This window comes from Pithys albifrons, chromosome 2 (genome assembly GCF_047495875.1).
Source record: "Pithys albifrons albifrons isolate INPA30051 chromosome 2, PitAlb_v1, whole genome shotgun sequence".
NCBI classification, from domain to species: domain Eukaryota; kingdom Metazoa; phylum Chordata; class Aves; order Passeriformes; family Thamnophilidae; genus Pithys; species Pithys albifrons.
In genome coordinates, this window is record NC_092459.1 from 80813683 (window position 1) to 80833706 (window position 20024).

The 20024-nt window shown below is 41.8% G+C and overlaps 1 protein-coding gene across 4 annotated transcripts in view; it reads right to left on the reverse strand.

The window, feature by feature from the left end:
- Window positions 1–18100: 18100 nt before the first annotated feature.
- The window catches only part of SMYD3 (SET and MYND domain containing 3), a 410479-nt gene continuing 408555 nt past the window's right edge, over window positions 18101–20024 (reverse strand). For all 4 annotated transcript variants that reach the window (XM_071548005.1, XM_071548006.1, XM_071548008.1 and 1 more), the window contains one exon: window positions 18101–18790. In XM_071548005.1, the coding sequence (XP_071404106.1) occupies window positions 18689–18790 (102 nt within the window). In that variant the 3' untranslated portion in view covers window positions 18101–18688. The remainder of the gene's footprint in view (window positions 18791–20024) is intronic.

Here is a 20024-nt window from a genome sequence, read left to right on the forward strand (position 1 = left end):
GGTTGTTGGCTATGGCATCTTCTTCCAGTACTTGAAATCGTGGCAAAATTCACATTGACATCAAAAGGACAGGAGTTTGTGCCTCAACGCACATCCAAATAACTAGTTCTAGAACAACAAAGTTATACTAGTTTGCCTCTTTATCTACAAAAGAGTATGTGGGAAGGAAAATCCTTTGTCTTTCATAAACAAATATTCAAAACCTGCATTTGATTTACATATGAGCATGAAGAATTATTTTGTTGAATTACATTTCTTTTTCTTCTATATTGAAATAAGCACATTCACATAAATTCCTCTCTCACATACACTTGTCCTACCCTGCTGTTGCTTATGTGGAAATAAGAACCTTAGTTAATATATACTCAAAATGCATTAATTGCTGTACTTAAGTGAAACTTTTCTTTTACCTGCAGCATCATATCAGTACTATCTTAGTGTAATCCAAGCAGCAAGTCCCAAAGGAAAAATAATACTGATAGATTTTCTAGTGGTTAGGTGAAAAAAAAGCTTTTCTAAAAAGTAGAATAACATTTTTGTAGTTTCATTTTCTTCTAGTAATACCAAATCTTATTCATCGTGTTACCCTTTTCACTGGATTTTTTAGAAGATTCTTACAATCTATAGGATTTTTGGAGGGTGAAAAAGGGCTATATGAAACTCAGTTTCTAGTCTGTTCCACAGCAATTTCCTAGCATGAAACTTATACTCCAAGTAAGAATGAAAGATGCATCCCCTTCTCTCTCAAGGAAAGAAAAACCCAAATGAACAATGCAATTTATCCAGCTTTGTTTCTCTTTGTAATGATTTCAGTAGCACTTCCTATGTATTGGTTCTGTGGAGGCCATCTCTTCTCCACAGAGCCACGTGAACTGAGTACAGCAGCACAGAGCCAAGGAAGTCACCCCTGCACAGTCTGGGACTTATACGGAAGTGGTGATATTTCTATAAATCAAGTGGACATGTTTCAGAGCTATTGTAAATATCTATTGCATGGAATATTCCTCACTATCATTAACTCAATTATTCATTGACTCTAAATTTGGTACTTCTGTAGATTGGGCAGCATAGAGAAAAGCTGGTCTACCTAGCCGTTATTCTAAACACTAAGAGCATATAATCACCCTGTTTATCACAATTGACCAAAACTGATTCATGAAACCAAATTGATTATACCAAGGGTGAATTTTGCATACTGAAAATTATATACTAATTGAGCAGAATCACAGTACTTAACCAATATTTTATTTCTGAGGACCTAATTAAAATAGCCATTAACACTCCCATTATGTAGGAGTATTCAAATCCTAAAATCCATACTCACCTTCTCTTTCTTGACTTTCTGTCATTGTATTTCAGAATTTGCCACTATGTTTTTAAGAATTGTGATGGCTTCATGCAAAAAAAAATGAAGGAAAATTTGTGGTGATTTGACAATTATAAAATGTTTCCTTTTTGAAAATAGCTCTTCAGAATTTATATTATTATATATCAAATATCTGCAAAACAGGTAATTAAAAGCATCAGGACCTTATTATTAGTCTACTGTAGTCAGCATTTTACAAAAGACCCATACACTTCTGTAAGTCATCCAGGAAGTCCCATTCTTTAAGGAATTGCCAGCATAAAGCTGTTTTCATGCTAATTTTTAAAAAGGCATTATGTTGCCCAAAATACACAAGGAGCAACATGAATGTAATGCTGAATCATTTGCACATTCAGAAATCAATCTTATTTCCCTGGGCCAGCCTTAGTAGGAAACAGCAATGTTAATGTAATTAGGTTTGAAGGTTAATTCTTGGTTTGCATGTGTGACAGGAGGTCACAGTTCTTCATTGTCAGATTGTGTTATGCTGTGGAACACCAGCACTGCTCCACATCCCCACCTGTGTGCTCTGGCATGGGCAGCTGCAGGACAGCTTGGGGCTTATTCTGAGAACTGCTTCTCTTGGCAGATGTGAACCTTTTTCATAGAAGGGACAGAAGTTGCTTTACAGCCACAAATTCAAGTGTAGCCTTAGACTGGAGACTTTGTCTGCGATCTGGATTCAGACATCCCTCTGCTCTGTGTGAGCTCTTGCAGCAGGCAGAAAGCCACGGGTCACACCCCTGTTGGCTCTGGGTGCTGGGTCACTTTGTGCCCTAGAGGGCATGGGAGAGCCCTTATTCCTGGTGAATTTGTCGTAATGACATGTCTTTTCTTTTGCCATGCATACCTTGTATTTGCCTCAAAATAATTCCTTGTCAATTTGTTCAGATCCAAAGCAAATCAATACTCATGTTGTCCTTTCTTGGGTCTTTACTGGGCCTCTTCTCATCTCACCTGCACTGGTAAAACTGAGGAACTATTGTGTTGAGTCAGGAGAGTTATAGAAGAGCAAACCCAGCTGTGAGGAAAAGGAAAATTCACCCACCTTTCTTTTTTTTTCTTTTTTTTTTTTGTGTTTGCTGTGCTGTTAGTTATATAGTAGGAGAACTTGCCCCTCTTACATATTTGACACCCTCTCATTTTGCATAGGGGCGACACACAGGTTTTTTGCTGAACATCTTCTGACTTTGATCCAGCGTTGGAAGGCCCACTGCCGTAAAACCTAACTCTGAAACTTGCAGGTTCATAAAATAGTAACTGGTAACAAGCAATGGCATGATCCTCAGACATGAAGCAGGCTAAGTGAGACCTGCAGATAATGTACAGGAAAGGATGAAAGATACACACTGGCCTTTTTTTTTTCTTTTATGCCTAAATATGGCAGTTATGGAGGCTGAAAGCTGGGAGTGATGCTGGGAAGAATGCACACCAAGTCCCGTGCTTGCTCACAGGACAGACTCAGTCTATCTTGAGGTGTGGGGTATTTTAAATTTTTTTTCATTTATTTCAATAACATGATATGTCTTAAAATAGGGACTGTCACCAGTGGCATAGAATTCAAATGTGATGACAGCTGAAAAATATAAACTCTTGTACAAACATTGCCTTTTATAAATGTTTGTGATTTTGTACCATCTTTTTTATGAGCTAAAAATAATTGTAAAAACAAAGCATATTTATATACAGAGAAATGTATATGCAAACAGTCAGACAGTTCCACACACATCGTTGTGGGGAGGTGGCATAGCTGTTCACAAATGGCAACACCACCTGCCCCCTCCAAGGAGTGCCTACAAAACCTTTCTCCTTGCACTCACTGGGATAAAGCTGACTCATGTCACACTATTGGGAAAACTTATGCCTGAAACACATTTAAGACCTTCTTTAAAAAGTCCTTTCTTCCCCGTGCTCTTCAGCCCTCAAAGCCAAATTGCTGCAGTTCCCATTTGGCCTGTAAAAGTATTCTAAATGATCTACTTTATATTTCAGAATGTCATGAATTTAAGGCAAGATATTTTACAGTCTCAGCTCTTAAATACAACAAATTCTGCATATGCATGAGGTATGCAGCATAGTTACATCAGCTGAGAACCCGCACTTTTGGTGGTCTATGAGATCAAGGTTCTTGTCTAGCTTTAAAATTGTAACTGGAAGGTTCTTCATTGCAGAAGGAGCTTCCATTCTCATATGACAGAGGCTGAATGACCCTCTGATGCCAGGTCACATGATGGGAGGGATGCTTGCACAGCATCAGGGATGCACCAGCCCACTGCAGAGGTCAAAGCATTGGTATTGTTAAATACTGATAGGAGTGGATGATGACCATACAGAGAAGCACTTTCTCAAATCCACAGATGGGTGGCATACCTTGCTTAATCCTGATGTTCTCATGGTCTTTGATTTATTACTCCACAGGCTTTTGCATTGGCAACACACAGCAGGTTTTGAAGACACAAGGCTGGCCATTGCTAGCTATTATGAGATTTGAAACAGGTTTCCAAATAACTATAGCAAACAAAACTGTGAATGATTTGTCAGTGCAAAGTTAATAATCTCTCTCTCTCTCTTGCATTTATTGTGTGCTCATCCCAGGGTTATCTGAGCTTCCATACCCACTCTCAGAAATAATAAACCATTTTATTATTGTCTTTATCTTTTCTTCTTTATCCTTCTCAAGCAACCTTTCAAAAAAAAAAAAAGAGAAAAATCGGTTTCCCCTGAAAATGTAACACTTTTTTGGTAACCTGGTTGAAGTCAATACAGATTTTGCCACCAACTCCACAAACAGCAGTCTTCTGCTCACTTATGCAACACTCTAAAGCTCACAAACAGCAGGATGATTCTGCAAAGAGTGGAGGTGCAGAAAGTGAAATAGTAGCATTCAGCTATAATATTTCAAACTACCTTCAAACCTTCCTGGACAGAAAATAAAACACAACCCAAACCATCTTACTTTGAGTGGTCCTACTTAAGTATTGAGCAAACTTTATAATAATGGTCATAAATTGGTGCTTGAGGCAGTTTCAGCTATATTACATATTCTCTATATGCTATAGATATGGATGTATTCACCCTCTATATTGTATATGTATGTGTGTGAGTATTTACATGTAGCACACATACATATATGTTTTATGTATGCATAGTTACTAACTTTTCTATGTTTTACTTCTTTCCCACTCATAGCTGAAACTGCTGGTTACTAACATCCACATCATATTCTATGTATGAAGGATATAATTTATTTGTAAACTCAGGATGTTCTTGTTTTATAGAGTTGCTTGTATTTTATAATTTATTTACACATCATGTTTGGAGATGCTTATCTAAGTGCTATGCATTGAAGTGTATGTTTGCTAAATCCATTTTACTCTGTCCATGGCTATGTCCTTTCTCATTTTAACAGTGGTATGACATAGGGCTAAGGAGGAGAGAAACTGAGAGATATGGTGGTCCCACCAGTGGGCACTTCCAGAAGAGGATGTATCAGTAGTAGATATATATATATATATTTTATCAACTAAATTTTATGGGAGGAAAAAAAAAAGAAAGAACAGCCTGAGGATAAGTTCAAAATGTGGAAAGTCACAGCCATTTTCAAGTTGTTCAACAAATGCATTGAGCCTTTTGCCATTAAAATTGTAAAGTTTATTGTTTGCTGGCTAAAAAATATCCTTTTTGTGGTATCTGAGGTGTGAAACATTGTCAAAAATATGATGTCTGGAAAAAAAATCAAACTATAGTGGCATTAAATGTTTACTTTTATCTTACCAATATATCTGCTTCCTCCTCCTGACTATTTCTCTTTGGATGAGAGCCTTTTTGTGGTGTTTCATATACCATGAAATGGCAGAGATGGTGCTTTTGACCCACAAGAGGACATGGTATGATAATAGCGAGAGTGAGTAACATCAAATCTAAAAATAAATGACCAGAGCATTTCTACCGAGAAAGTATTGCTGAGAAGCAAATTCACCAGGAAACAATCAGGAATTGCAGGGTTCAATATCAATGACAGAAATATTCTAAGCAAGCAGAGCACCATTAACTTCTCCCCTGCTGCTGTCCAGAAACAGAAACAAAATATTGTCACAGGCCTGAATTAATCAGGCTTTTACATAAGCTGGCTATGCACATGTGCCTCCCCATATGAGTGAGGATTGCTCTGTCTCTGTCTGTGTCTGCAAACAAGGGAAAAATCTGAGACCAAACAAACTATAAGAATGTGTTCATAGGTGTAATTTCCTGTCATCTCTAGCAAGTGTGTCAGATTTCCCTCAGCCACCATGCAGGTACGTAAGGCAACATGGGAGTAATAAAGAATGTGTGTCTTGTGTCAAGACATGCTTCTCTCTCAGCGAAGTAATGGTGGCAGGTCCAGCTGACCCCCGAGCTGCTGTTGAGGTGTGTGCAATATCTGCTTGCCTTCAGCTCACATTTGTGGCATTCCCTGTGGATAATTAAGGGAGTGCCTCACTCAAAGGACAAGATATGAATAAGCTCTCTGGGCAAATATGACATTCCCACTGACACCACGGCAAGCCTTGATAAGGACACTGGTCTCTTCCCATTGGAAGGAATCAACAAGTTTTACTTCTCATAGGGAAGGAAAAAAGAAGAATTTTAAACCTCTTTCAAGCACATCACTTGCTAGCAGATGATTCCCTCATACGCCCTACTTTAGGGGGGACTTGTTAGGGTGCTAAGCATCTAAATATTTGGTTAACAGCTTGGTGAGAATTTAATATAGTCCTTCTGTCCCATTCTACAGCTTGGTGGCAGAGCCAGCAGTCACAGTGACAGGAGATGAAGTCATCTAAAGTGATCAGCTCTTCCAAACAAAAAATATTGAGGTGGCTACAGAAGCAAAGTCTGATGGTGGGGAGGAGAGAGTCCCCTTTCCCCTCTTACTGCAGCAAGCCCTGTGACTCCAGTACTACTTAGCTGTTGCCCCTGGGCCAGTGAATTTGCATGCTGTGCCTCTCCACAGTAGCTGTAAATGAAGATAAACAGCCGTTTCTTTCGTCTGTGGGCTGTTCAGAATAGCTCTGATGTGCTCTAAAGAGCTAAAAGGCTTATTGCCTATTTTTGAGGTAATTTATCTTCATTGCTGTTATCATGTAGCCACATCAGTATTAAGAAATCTGAAATGCCTTACAGTGACAAAATGAGAAAAATCAGTTAGTGCAAGTCCTAGCCTTTGTCTAAGAGACAGAACTGATGGTGATGTGCTCTAGATGAGCTGGAAACAAAATAAATTCACTCATAGTCAAACCTGGAGCCTTACAAACCTCGCTTCTGATTTGGAGCAAGACAGCAAGCAAAGGTTTCATGCGTGGAGTGAGAGCGGGGCTCACATCTAGCAAAAGGCTGGTGTCCTTAGGAGGCCTGCTTGAAATTGTTGGCATCCATGACTAAGTCTTGTCTTTCAGACTAAAAATCAGGATACTGTTTAGCATGGAAACCTGACAGGCCTCATCTCCTTATGGAGTCCTGAATAAGCTCCCCAGTTACTGGAAAACCAGGAGAAGGGGAAGTTTTTGCTAAAGCATATTACTCTCCCATATCCATATGCAAACCAGACTTTTAGAACCTCACCCTCACTTAGACTGGTAGAAGTAACTGTCTAGAAGGCACTGAGGAAGGATGAGAGGGAGAAAATTCAGTTCCCAGTCACTGAGATGAACACAATGTTAATGTTTAGTTCCTCTAGAAAAGGCCGTCTGTGGATTTTACTTTTTATGGTATGTTAGTAGTCTTGACTCTTGTCAATCCGGCAGTTTTGGAGTCTGGCATCTGCTATTTTACCACTGAACAATGTTTTGCTGGCTGTGACCACAAGAATGCTCTACATTGCTCAAAGACCACTTTCATAACCTCCAAAAACATGTACATAGCTTGGAGGTCCTGTCTACTCTCAAGAAAAAATTTGGCAAGTGTGGACTTGGGCCAAGCTTCAAGACAGCCAAAACTGGTCCATCCCCAGTGGATGCTTGTCTAGGGAAAAGACCTGCATTCATTTTCATATATGTTTATATGTATCTCTTCTATGGATACTTATAGCACAGGTTTGGCACCCATACTTTGTGTCAGATTGTGGATTTCATGTCAACCAACTGGCAGCCAAACATATTCAGCTGTGTGCATCTGGCACATATCCATATTTCCATTTCTATCTCCTAGAGACTCCAGTGCAGCCAGATTTGTTGGTACTGTGTGTGGGACTTGGGGCTTGCTGCAGAGAGGAAGTCTCACACCTCCAGCAATTGGAGACCTTTGTCACTCACTTTAAAATGAGCAGGGTCTGTCCTTGTCCCTTTATCATCTTCATTCTCTGAATGACAGGAAACCAGGGAGATGGGAAAAAAACCTTGACATTTTCCTACATTTAGTTTGTCAAAAGATGAATTGCTCATTGTAGTTACAATAAGGAAGAGGTGGGGGAGCCCACAAGCCACCCTGCTTGCTGGGCTGTGCTCTGCCGACTACTCCCTATTTATTCTGTTGGATGCCCTGTGCTGTTCAGCACAAACTCCTGCAAACTGCCTTTTGGAGCTTGCTTGAAACAAGAGCTCCCAGTGATGCAAAGGAATAGCAGTGCTCCTGCCTACCTTGTCTTTCAGGGCCCACCCATGCAGAGTGGCCCATCTTGCTCCCACCTTTGTGATTTAGCTGGGCGCCCAGGGCCACAACTGTGAAGAGAGTCATGGCAGCCGCCTGCTTTTATTTACGAGCAAGCTGCCTGCTATGAAACCATATTTGATGGAAACCTTGGATTACCCTGCAAGTGGCACAGGAGGGAGCCAAGAAAGACGCTGCAACTGTAACAGCATTTTCTCCTAATTTCCAAGGAAAATGGAAAGCATGGCAATTACACAATAATGGGAAAGATAACAGCTGGCTCCCAGCCCTGGGGTTAGGGACTCTTGCAGCCCCCGGGGCTTCTGGACAGCCTCTAGGCCTTGGCATTGGAGACTTTACATCCATGGGACTCTCTTTTTTTCTGCTGTCAAGGATGAAACAATGGGAGCACCCATTCATCTGCTTGACAATCAGCACTGCAGTGGCATGAAGGGGTCTGCAGAGCAGGTCAGTCACAGGAACAAACACTATCTGGATACTGAATAAACCTGTAGCCTAGCAAGAGGGCTTTGCACCTGAAATCTGTCAAGGGGATTGCAGTTATTGTGAGATACCAGGGCACTGAAACACTTCCACAGTGAAAAAGTTATTCTGGGATTGGCATTCCACCCAGTAAAATCATCTATGTACCCACTACTTGTGCCATGAAACATTTATTTATTGCTCTTCTGAACAATTCCTATCTTGCTTTTATGTCCTGTTAGTAGCTTGCTTTCCCAGTTTTTCTGTGTATTTGCAACATGTAATGGCCCAAGAGGCAGGTTTCCTGATTCTCTGTAGCTGGTTAGTGTAGCCATCAAAGTCAAGGCATGTGAGCCTCTCTGGTAGATCATTTCAAAGTTATCTGTAGTTCCCTACCAAGGTGTTTTTAAGGCTGTTCTGAGCTGGTCCTTTTCACCACTGTATATAACACAGACACTAGGTTAGTGATGTTGCCTATGCACAGACCCCAGGACACACTCCAGCGCAATGTAGTTGCAGGCTTCTAGTCCAGCCTGTAACAGAACAGAGCTGCTAGACCATGGACAAGGCAGAACTATGCCACAGAGAGAGAGGACTGAGAGGAGATAAAGGGGATGACAGAACCCATCCAAGTTCACGGAAGCAGGAGGGCATTTATAGACATGTCAGCAATTTAAGTGCAGAGTGATACCAGGTGAGTTGTAGAGTGATACCAGGTGAGTTGTAGATACCTTGCTTGCCCCTACAAAAGCACAGGACATGCAATGGCACCCCCTGGCCAGAGGCCTGAGGCAGGCACATGATTTCATTTTGGCATTCACTTAATTGTCTCACTGAAGCACAAAAAACCACTGAGGCTGGGGGAAACCAAACGACTCAAACCCCTACAATCTAATAGTTATGTCAGTGATGATTTAGAATGTGACTTCCCCTCCTCAAACAGGAACTTTAAGTAAAACTGCCCCTCATGGTAAGCCATTTTGACCTCTTCATAAGCTCTCACCATAAAGTGTGGAGGCTATTATACTGCCTTATCTCACTAGGATTGTAAACCTTTGAGCTCTAAATTCTATGACCCTAGAAATTCTTCCCAAGGCAACATGGAATAGAACTTTCTTTTTTTTTCCTTCAAATTATACAGCAAGGTAACTTGTAATTAAACCCAAAATAATCAAAGTATTTCAGATGGTAAAGCTGAAAACCCATTTCACTAAGGAATTCTACACCTGCCTACATTCTGGAAGCTTTGCGTGGCTGCTGGACAGTGCTGGCTGATCAGGAGCTGGCCCACTCACTGTGAGAAAGTTCAACTGGTGCCTGAGGTGCCTGGCAGAGCTGGGTGAAGGCTGGCGCAGGGACACTGGGACCAAACCTGGCTTCCTCTGCATAGGATGGTCTGCTGGCCTGAATCAACTCAGGGTTTCCATCATTTTCATCTGGCAGACTGCACAAGCATTTTGATGGGAGCTGCAGATGGTAGAGGGCATTCCAGGCTAGCGATAACAAGATTCTCTTTCCTTTTGCAGACATCCTCTATGAGTGTGCCCAGGTGGCAAAGCCCTGCTCCACAAACTGGTGGTGGTAGCTGAGCCTGAACAATTGCCTCCCCCATTGCTGGGGTGGGGAGCAGGGCAGGTGGTGCCAAAACAGGCCTGGCTCAGCCAGTACCAGAGAGCAGCAGGCACAAAATAGCTGCCGTGATCCAAAGCCAGCATAAGAGTTGGGGACTTGTCCTGCTTAAATGTTGTTCTCTGACACTTGCCAAGAATGAAGCAGCAAGCTAAACATTTCCATGCCTCTTCAGAAATTATAATTTTGTGGTTGGATTTTTTTTTTATAGAGAGCTTTTTGACCTCTGTTCCCTCCCTCCTCCCCCCTCAACAAGAATTGGGCACTTGGTATCTTTTTACAATGATAAAACCTCCACAACTTCAAGAGCAATGACCCCTGATGACAGACTCCATCACTTTGCAGACCAGGACATAAAGCGTGCAGTGAGGACAGCACCAGTTTCTCTGCAGTGCAGAGCAGAGCAAAGGGAAGCTCCCTAAGGCTCACTGCAGTGTGAGGTGGATGGCCTTAAAAACCACCCCAAGGCACCTTTTTCCCGTAGAGGGGAAAATGCAATATGGTCTACAGTTGGCTTTGGCACATTGCTGCATTTCACAAATGTAAAAGAAAGGTGTTGCTGAAGGCATCACATAAGGGAGGAATAAAATCCTTGCCTTTGCCTCCCTCAGGTCCTCATCTGGCTCTGGTCTGAATTGGGATACCTGCCCAGCTAAGTGACTGCCTGATAGGTCTTGGTCAAGAGGAAAGACACTCAGGTTAAAGCCTGTCTGGGCCACAGGCTAGATTTAAGCAAGTCTGCAGGGCTCCATGTTGATTCTGCAGCTCTACAAACACCAACAAAGCAAAGCAGACATTTTCCAATTCACTAGCAGGACAAGCTCCTTGCTCCAACCACCCAATAACCAACATTTCATGTGATTTAGCAGCAGATTTCAAAGGACTCATTTACAGCAGAGGAGATCTTGGTCTATTGATGAGCTTCTCCTTTACTTTGGAAGGACACATTTTGCCAAGGCTTTGGATTTTAATGGTAAAACAAACAGTTTTGTGGCCTGGGTGTATCACATTCACATTGCATGGATTGCACAAAATGCTTTAGGGCTCTGATGAAAAGAATTTGGACAATGCCCATCTGAAGGATTTTTATTCATTTTCCTATTTGCTAGACATAAATAAGGCAACATCCTTGCCTGATGCCTTGAGTCTGGCGGGCTGCCTCATCCTAGACTTTGGATCACTATTCCTCTGGTCTTTGCAGAAAACACAAAATCAGATTTTTGTTTATTTTTCACAAATTATATAACAGTCCCCATAGAAAACATTTGGTAATGATGAAAAAAAGAGAAGTCTTTGCATAACCTCATTATTCTGACCTTTAAAAGTACCATTATTTACTGGTGCATTCAGTCACAGATGGTCAGAAATGAACATTCCCAACTCATTCACATTTCTGTTAGCGTGATGGGGAACATTACTCCCCAGTAATGGTATTCTGATCATAGTCCTGTATAGAGTATAAGCTGGGTGCACAACTTTAATGACATTAAAGAGAATAGAAATCCAGGCATTGCCAGTACCTCACTGAAGACTCTCCCCAGAGCCTGACATGACTTTCAAATAGACTGAAGTGCAACAAGGGCCCTTGCATCCCCGTGAGGGAGTGTGAGAAGCAGAGGCAAATGCTCAGCTGTGGCTGCTCGGTTTCGTGCAGTCCCCATCATTGCTACTCCAGTTCCCAGAACACTGGCTGTCCCTCAGCTATGTGGCTACTGCTATAGAGTATGGAGAGTGGTTCCTTCCTGCAGTGGTGTGAGGTCTGAAACTCTCTCCCAAGATCCCATCCTTCACTGTGGGCTCCTGAACTGTGCTGCTGATTGTGGGAGGGATGGCGGTTCCATGGCTTAGCAATGCACCACTTTGGAGTGTCCCCAGCTGGGCAAGGGACAGCTCAACGACAATCAGGCCAGACCTCTCCTCTACCTGTTTCATCATGGGATGCTCAGCACCACACCTGGCACCTACTGCAACAGGAAGACAACACAAAAAATGCTTCATTAAAAGGAGCTTCATTAAAAGTAAACTGTCAAGAACAGCACAGAACAGAGCACAAGGCCTAGGGGAGGGGAAGAGTGGAGCTCTGCTAATTTTCTCATCAGACACCCTTCTCTATTACAGTCTCCTGGCTCCTGCTCTGAAAGTCAAGTGGAATTGTCAAGAGGAATCACCTGTGATTTAAAGTGCAGTTTTCCTCGAAGAGATATGTAAAATTGCCACCTTCCTATTTGAACCCTCTGGGGACTGAGAATCAGAGCTGCAGAATTGGAGGGGCGGAGAAAGAAAGCACTGCACTTTTCTGTAGTCTTGTCAGACCTCCTAGACTAGCCCTTAGCTGAAACGGAGATGGAGGAGCAGGTCCTTAGCTCCAGGTAAGGTTACCAGCAAGTGCTGCCTGCCTAAGCCCAAGAGATGGAGGGGAACTTTAAGCAAAGAAGAGGTTGCATGATTTTCCTCTTCCTCCTGTCCTGAGGGCAAGGAAATCAGAAGCAGAGATTGTACTCTGTCCTGATTTAGGCACCTTTGGAGTTAAAACGGACTCAGGCAGGATGCTTCAGCCCTGCCCTCTTGCCATAAACCCCATCAGAATTTGGTTAACAAGGAGATGGAACATCTGAGACTGCTGAAAAGCTTGTGTGTATGTACATTTCTGTGTGTGCCTGTCTCTGTGGCTATATAGAGATATATTTAAAAGAAGGTTAATTGGTCTCCTGGGAACTATAAAGAACCTGTTAGGTTCCTCTGTGTGAGCAGTGACTGTATGAAGCCTAATTACTAAGCCTGAGTTATTCTTTTTTATTTTGGAGGGGGGAAGGAATCTCTAAGGTCCTTATTAAAACCTACAAAAAGCCTAAAGAATGATGGAATTAGAATTGATTTGTTCATGTTGATCACAAGTGCAGAGCAAATAAAAACATTGAACTTTCCCCATGAAACACTAATGGGGGTCATATAGGCCTGGCTTACACATCACTGTTGTGGGGATAAACAACCACTTTGCTGAATGGCAAGAATTGAAGACCACAGGATTTCAGCTAAGGTGCATTCCTTATGCTTAGGGAAAGGAAAGTGGACACCTGAATATTCTTAAAGGGCACATTTTACAAAACAGCCATACAAAATGTATTTTCAGTCTGATTAAATTTGTAAAGTTAGAAATAAAAAGGAAAAGGTCTTTTTTAATGTACTTTGATAGGAAAAAGAAAATTGTCATCTAAAAAAAAAAGAAGAAAAAAGAAAAGGGAAAGAGGAACTTTGGTCTGAAATGCACAAAAGCACTTGGTTTGAATTTTTTGACTGTTCTCCAGACCTTGTTGGAGCTCTGTAGGTGGAAACCAAAGCTTTGCCTATGTGGAGGAGGCACAGAGAGGGCAGGGGCAGCTCACAGCACTCTGCCCTTGTTTGGCAACTCAGTTGTGGAGAAGCTCTTGTGTAATACCTGCAATTGAGATAACTATGATGATGATGACAATGCTATTGCACCCCATGCCACCCACAGCCAACAATGGCAGGGCTGTAATGAAGGCATTGCATGTTCCTGCATCTCTAACACCAGTCTGGATATGGTCATGTGGGACATGATTAATGTTTGTAAATTGCCATGGCAACCAGCTGTTTGCTGGTCTTCTCCAAAAGCTTCACTGTGCAGATATTTCTCCCATAATTAGTACTTTCTGTAACTGTTATTTCTGCAACTGTTTGGTGCAGGGCCTCTCTGCAACACTGTTTGCTGCTCCCATTAACACCTTTTTCTGTGAGAGGGCACTGATGCCCACCCCTTGCTCTGGGGCTGTTGGCAGTTCTGCCCGTGCATTAACCTGTGCACCCTGAGTCACTTATCTATAGGCCTCTGTTTCCTCAACTGTGAAATAATACGTAGCCTCCTTTTTAAAGTACTTAGAGATATTTTGAGAACTACATTTTCGGCACATAACTCTCGTGCAATAATGCACTACATGAAGGCATATAGAGTCTTTAAGCCCCTGTAAGTAGTTGTCCTAGTTCAGCAGGTGGGACCAGTTTATCTCTGTGTGGGGGTGATCAAAGCTATGTATTCTATCCCCTCTATTTGTTTCCCAAGAACAATGGACTATTTGCGGTAGCTGACCAGGGAGTCATTATCAGCTTCATACCCAGCCTGAGGGTGTGTGGCTGCTAATTGGCCATCAACAGTTCAAAAATACTCCATGACTCACAGAGTTAATCACCCATTGTGTGAGTCCCCACCCTGGGGGAGGGACTGGGTGCTCCCTGAGGATACATAAGCGGGGGTGGGGGGGTAGGGTGGGTAGTTAGGTTAGGTTAGGTTAGGTTAGGTTAGGTTAGGTTAGGTAGGTAGGTAGGTTGGTAGGTTAGGTAGGTAGGTAGGTAGGTAGGTAGGTAGGTAGGTAGGTAGGTAGGTAGGTTGGTTAGGTAGGTAGCCAGCCAGCCAGCCAGCCAGCCAGCCAGCCAGCCCGCCAGCCCGCCCGCCCGCCCGCAAAAACCCCTCATCAGATCCAGAGGAGCAGCAAGATGTCGACAGGAATAGACCACCACTCTCAACTAGACTACAGCCATCATCTGCACCAACAGGTTCTTCACTTCCTTTTGCTTTGACCTCGGGGGAAACCACACGGGTCTCAGCACAAGGGCTTACAAACCCCTTTGGGTTTGTGCCCCAGGACACTGGGTTATACTGCTGGGTTTCGTGAGTTGAAAGCAATTTCTCTTTGTGTCAGTGTATTTATTGTGATATCTTTCATTAAATTGTAGCTCTGATTTATAATCTCTCTTGTGGTGGGTCCATTTCTCCTGCTGGTTTACTTTTAAACTGCACAGTAGTGATTTAGTGAAGCAGTGTTATGGAGAGTGTCATAGCCAGTTTCCTTTTATTTTCTTTGGGTTTGCTTTTCTTTCTTTTCTTTTTTTTTTTTTTTTTAACAATAAGGAGCTATTTTCCAAGGATCCACAATGACAAAACCCAACTGTGGATATCTAGCCCTTTCTGATTTGCGCAAGGTCAGACACAGTTTCTGGTGTAGCACAGAAGCCAAGCCAGAACTCCATGTCCATAACTGTAAGACCTTCCTTCTTCTCCTTGTCTTATGGGAGTTTTAATTCTGATTCAGGAAAAAAAAATCCTCATAACTGGCACAACCTCTGTGAAAAATAGAACTCTGTTCATTAAGAGCTTTGCAGTGGCCAGGGACTATTTGGAATATACTGTGCAGGAAAACAGGCTCTGTATTTCATAAATATGTTATGTTAAAAAAAAAAACAAATCTAAGAAAAGCTTGCTAAAAAACCGTAGCCATCAGAGAAGAGGCTTACAGTGAGAAGCACAAGAAGGGCTGAGTAGCAGGCGAATTATCTTGGCATAAACCCATGCATGATAGACTTCACACACAGGCTGATAGACTCAAGGAGGTCAAAGCTCTAAAAAATTGGTTTACTGCATTTTCTTTTGCCTTCTACCAACTCTACTTTGCATGCAAGCTCTGTTTGCCAGGAGACCAGAGAGTTTCTACTTCCAGCATCAGGTCAGAACTCCTCAAGGGGCATGGATACAGAGAGTTATGCCATGCTTAAAGAAATAGCACAGTTTAGGGAATTATTATTATTTTTTTAAGACAAATGTTTTGTTCAACTGTAATCGGTTATTCGCAAAACTGTATAATCTTTGGTATTTTTTTCCTGTGTGCTGGTACTGCTTTTTGTCCAGACACATACTAGCATGCAATTCTACTTCCTCTAAACCCAATCTAACATTGTTTTTCCTGGACTAATTTAAGGGATAGTGACAAACCAAAAGTAACTCAAAATGTATTCCTAAAACTTGAGGTGAGCCCAAATCACCATTGTTTTCCAAAAGGCACTGGAAAAGCCTCCAACCTGTGTGAAGCAAGCAGCAAGCCTGCCAGCATTACAGATAACGTTGCAGTCTGCCTCTTTCTGACTTTAGCATCTTTATCTTACCAAGCTAACACCACCACCTGAAAAATTTGACAGATATTATTCGGAAAAACTAAACATTATGTCAGTGCAAAGATAAGATTATGTGATTTGAAATGAGTGCTTATCTAACATTCCCTCCTTGCTGGCATGCTTGCTTGCTACCACACTTTCAAAGGATCTCTCCACAGTCATGGGCCAGCATTCTTTGCAGAAAATAGGCTGGAGTGGGGCCACCAGGAGAGAAAATCTGCCCACAACAACCTCCGCTGCAGCACTGTCAGCCCTGCCAGTGGTGTTAGTGCATGGGACTCTCTAAAGGAGACAGCTCAGTAAATGATTGAAACCAACCAGAAAACGTGACTTTTGCCTTGACCAAGATGAAAGAAGTGTAAGATTGGCATCAACAATAATGAATATAAAGTATGGATTACGCCCCTGCACCAAGGAGCCTCTGCAGACCTGCCCAGAGAAGGCCAGGCATGGCAGGCAATGCAGTGATGTCCTCAGAACCTTGAGCCACAAACCAACCTGCTGCTGATTTTTTCCCTGCATTGCTCAGCAGGCTGTGGATGGATTTCCAACAGCCTTGCACTCACGGCAACACACTTACTGTTGTGATACTCTACAGCACTCTACATTACACATTTCCTTCTCTGTTTCCTGTCCTGGCAGCCAGTGGAACTGTTTAATTCATACCTTTTCTCTAAGCATCTTCTTGGATTTTAGTGAAGACCACTGCTGGAGACAAAATCCCAGCATAGGTAGGCGCTTCAGCATAATACAAGGTGGCTGTTCTCATCTGACATCAGGTAACTCTTCCCCTCCACAGCACCCACCTTTCCCTGCTATTGTGCTTGGAGTGTTGAGACGTCCCTGTACCAGAAGCCCCAGCAAACAGTGCTCCAGTTCATACACACAGATGTGTCTGCATGCATGAGAGCTGGCAGGCTGTCTACCAGTATGTGCTGCATAAACTAATGCATCACATTACCTTGTACTCTGAAGTCCCTTCCGTTTGCAAATCTTAGTACCAGATCTGTAATCACAAGATATCATAAGCATCATCTTTATGCAAAAATCACATAAATTCTAATATACATGTGTCCCTTTAAAACCAGAAAATAGATCTTGAAGACTGAGTACCCCTCCCATTTTCTGGTTGTCCATGACTGATGCCATTACTTTGCCAGAAATCCCAATAAATGCAGAGGTCTGACCTTTTGCCCCAGACAATTTCCTTTTCATAATAGCAGGAAGACCCAACCAAGCAGTGAATTTCTGTGAGGATTACTGCACTTCTTGGGTGGCTGATATGACTTGGCCTCTGGCACCAAGCCATGCTACGTACTCCAGAAATGCACTGTATTTCATAGGTTATTGCTTGCATATTACTGCCAGGCAAGTGAACGCTCCATACGCTGGAACAAATTCAAATGCCTTGAAAGGAGATATCTTCCTCACCATTGGCATTCATGTGCCGTGGCTGTAAACTATGCCCAGAGTGTTCATTTTCTTTTTAAATGTGTTCTCATCGTGTAATAATCAATGGTGTCAAGTTACTCGTGTGAAAAAACCCTGACTTCACAACAATGATGGATTAATGAAGTAACAGTCATGGCTGGAGTAGCAGCAATAAATTGTTAGAGAGGAGTAACACACCTGAAGCAATGTTTTCAAAGGTCCTAAATTATTTAGGTTTTAATGTTCTTCATAAATATTTGGCTTCTGTTAATATTTGTTTCTGTGTTAAAAGTGGAAGTCAACAGCTCTGTCGAGAAGAACTCTCTTGCTGATAGGATGGGGAAACGGGGTGTCTGTGCTTTCCAAGACATCCTTCTCTTCCCTGGGGATGACAGCATTGATCTGTAGGTCTCTGGGCTTCACTGTTTGGGGAAGTGACATTTGATCCCCACAGACTCACAAAGGTCTAGAATCCATACCACTGAGCTCACAGGCCCCAGTCTCTCTGTTTTTAAAAATGGTAGAAGTAAAAACTCCCTGAAGAAGGCAAAACAGGGAGAGAGCAGAGTAAGCAATTTCCACATAGAGAGACTTTTGATAAAATTTTTTATTGAATTCATGTTAATATTCAATATTATAACATATGAAATGCAAGAAGAGAGACAGAGCCCTGAAGATATATTGGGAGGGAAGAAAATCTCATTTAGAACACTGGGAAATTTATTTGATGTCAAAGTGCCCTGGATCAGGCTTTTGGAAACCTTATCTAAGGGCAAGGCAAAGGGAATAAGTATATTCTCTGCACTTATAATGTGTCTGACATGATATTCTTAATTGCTGACATAAACTGATATAAAAATTGACTGCTAATATAAATGGAATGAGAGCAGTTTGTAACTGATGAAGATTCCATATGCATTTATCAATATTTTTTATCAATTAAATTAGGTGCTTTAAACTGATAATTAGATATTGTCAATTAGATTGATGGTAGGAGAAAAAAGTCCTCTGAAAATTACAGGAATTCCTCCAAACATCAACTCAATTCAAACCATACAGAAAAACTAATAAATATTTTGTACAGCAAATATGTCAGGGAAAAGACACTAACATCATCAAGAAGCTTCACAATGAAATAAAACCCATTTGATTTTCTTTCTCCTTCAATATTTTGTTTTCCAGACGAGATTATCTTCACTGCATTCTCATCATGGCCTCACACTCTTCCTTTACCTCCATCAAGGCTTTCATCAGGCTGTGATCTGTCCCATGGGTCACCTTCATAATATTATAGGCCTTGAGGAAAGAACAGAAAGGGACACATTGTGTAGACCATGCAAAATGGTTGGACCCTGCAGTGGGATAGGGATATAAATAGTGGACCTCCAGTGGTTGGCAGCTGGGGGCTTGAATGCACAGCATAGTCAAAATAGAAGTGAAGCATCCCAAAGTGTATCATGATTTGTCCTTGACAAAGGAGGAGGCACTGACACATTATTTTGAGGTGTTAAATCCCACAAATATGTTGCACAGCTCCATGTTTGGCATAATAAAACAAGATACTTTTGCACTGAGCCACTTCAAGATTTTTCAACTGCAGCACCCCAGGTTTCCAAACACTATTTAAAAGATGACAATGATGTTCATGATGTTAGCAGCCTCAAAGTCCTGTGAATAGAAATGGATTAATGCTTAACCAATGCAATGAAGTGCCTTAACTCTATCCCGAGGAACTATACATAGCACCAAACAAATCAGAACATTAATAATTTCCCTGTAAGGAGGCATGCAGCATAATGGGTCTTTGCGGCTTTTCCCAGAGATTAGTTTCTCTATGTGTTTGTCATCTTCTATTGCTAGGCCAATTTACACTTGCTGATATTACCTGTAGTTTCACTGATTCCCTGCCACAGATATGTCTGAAATGCTCTTTGCCCAGTTCACGTTGAGATTGTCACTTTCCATGCGACATTTCTGCTTCTTCCTTCTATTAAATTCCTCCTGCAAGGAGTGAACTACCAGGTGGAAATTGATTCAGCACTTCTGAAGACAGAACTAGGGAGCTAGAAGTGTACTGGCAAGAAAAAAGACATCACAGATTTTTCATCATCCCAAACTGAAGAACTGCCAAAAACTAAATGCAGCCTGTGTTTCAATGGGTTCCTTGGCCAGTGAGCTGATGAAATCCAGCTAAATCAGCTTTGTATTGCAGAAAGAGTATCTTTTCGGAAACAATGCTGAGGAAGAGGCATCATTTAAATTGGAAAGATAAAAGTAAAAATAAATACATTCTTTGGTGGAAGGAAAGAACATCTACTTCTAAAGTCTAGAGACTGGCAAGCATAAGGAAATTCTAGCACAGTTTATTTTTGCTTCAAATTAGCTAATTCTTAAAAGAAGAGGGAGGCAGCAAAAGATTGAAAGAACAAGTTGAAATAACAGTCAAAACAAATCATAGTAAGCAAGGAGCTCTAAAAAGAGCCAAATATGTTCTGAGCTACCAAAGTGCCATACTACTAAAAAGAACAAT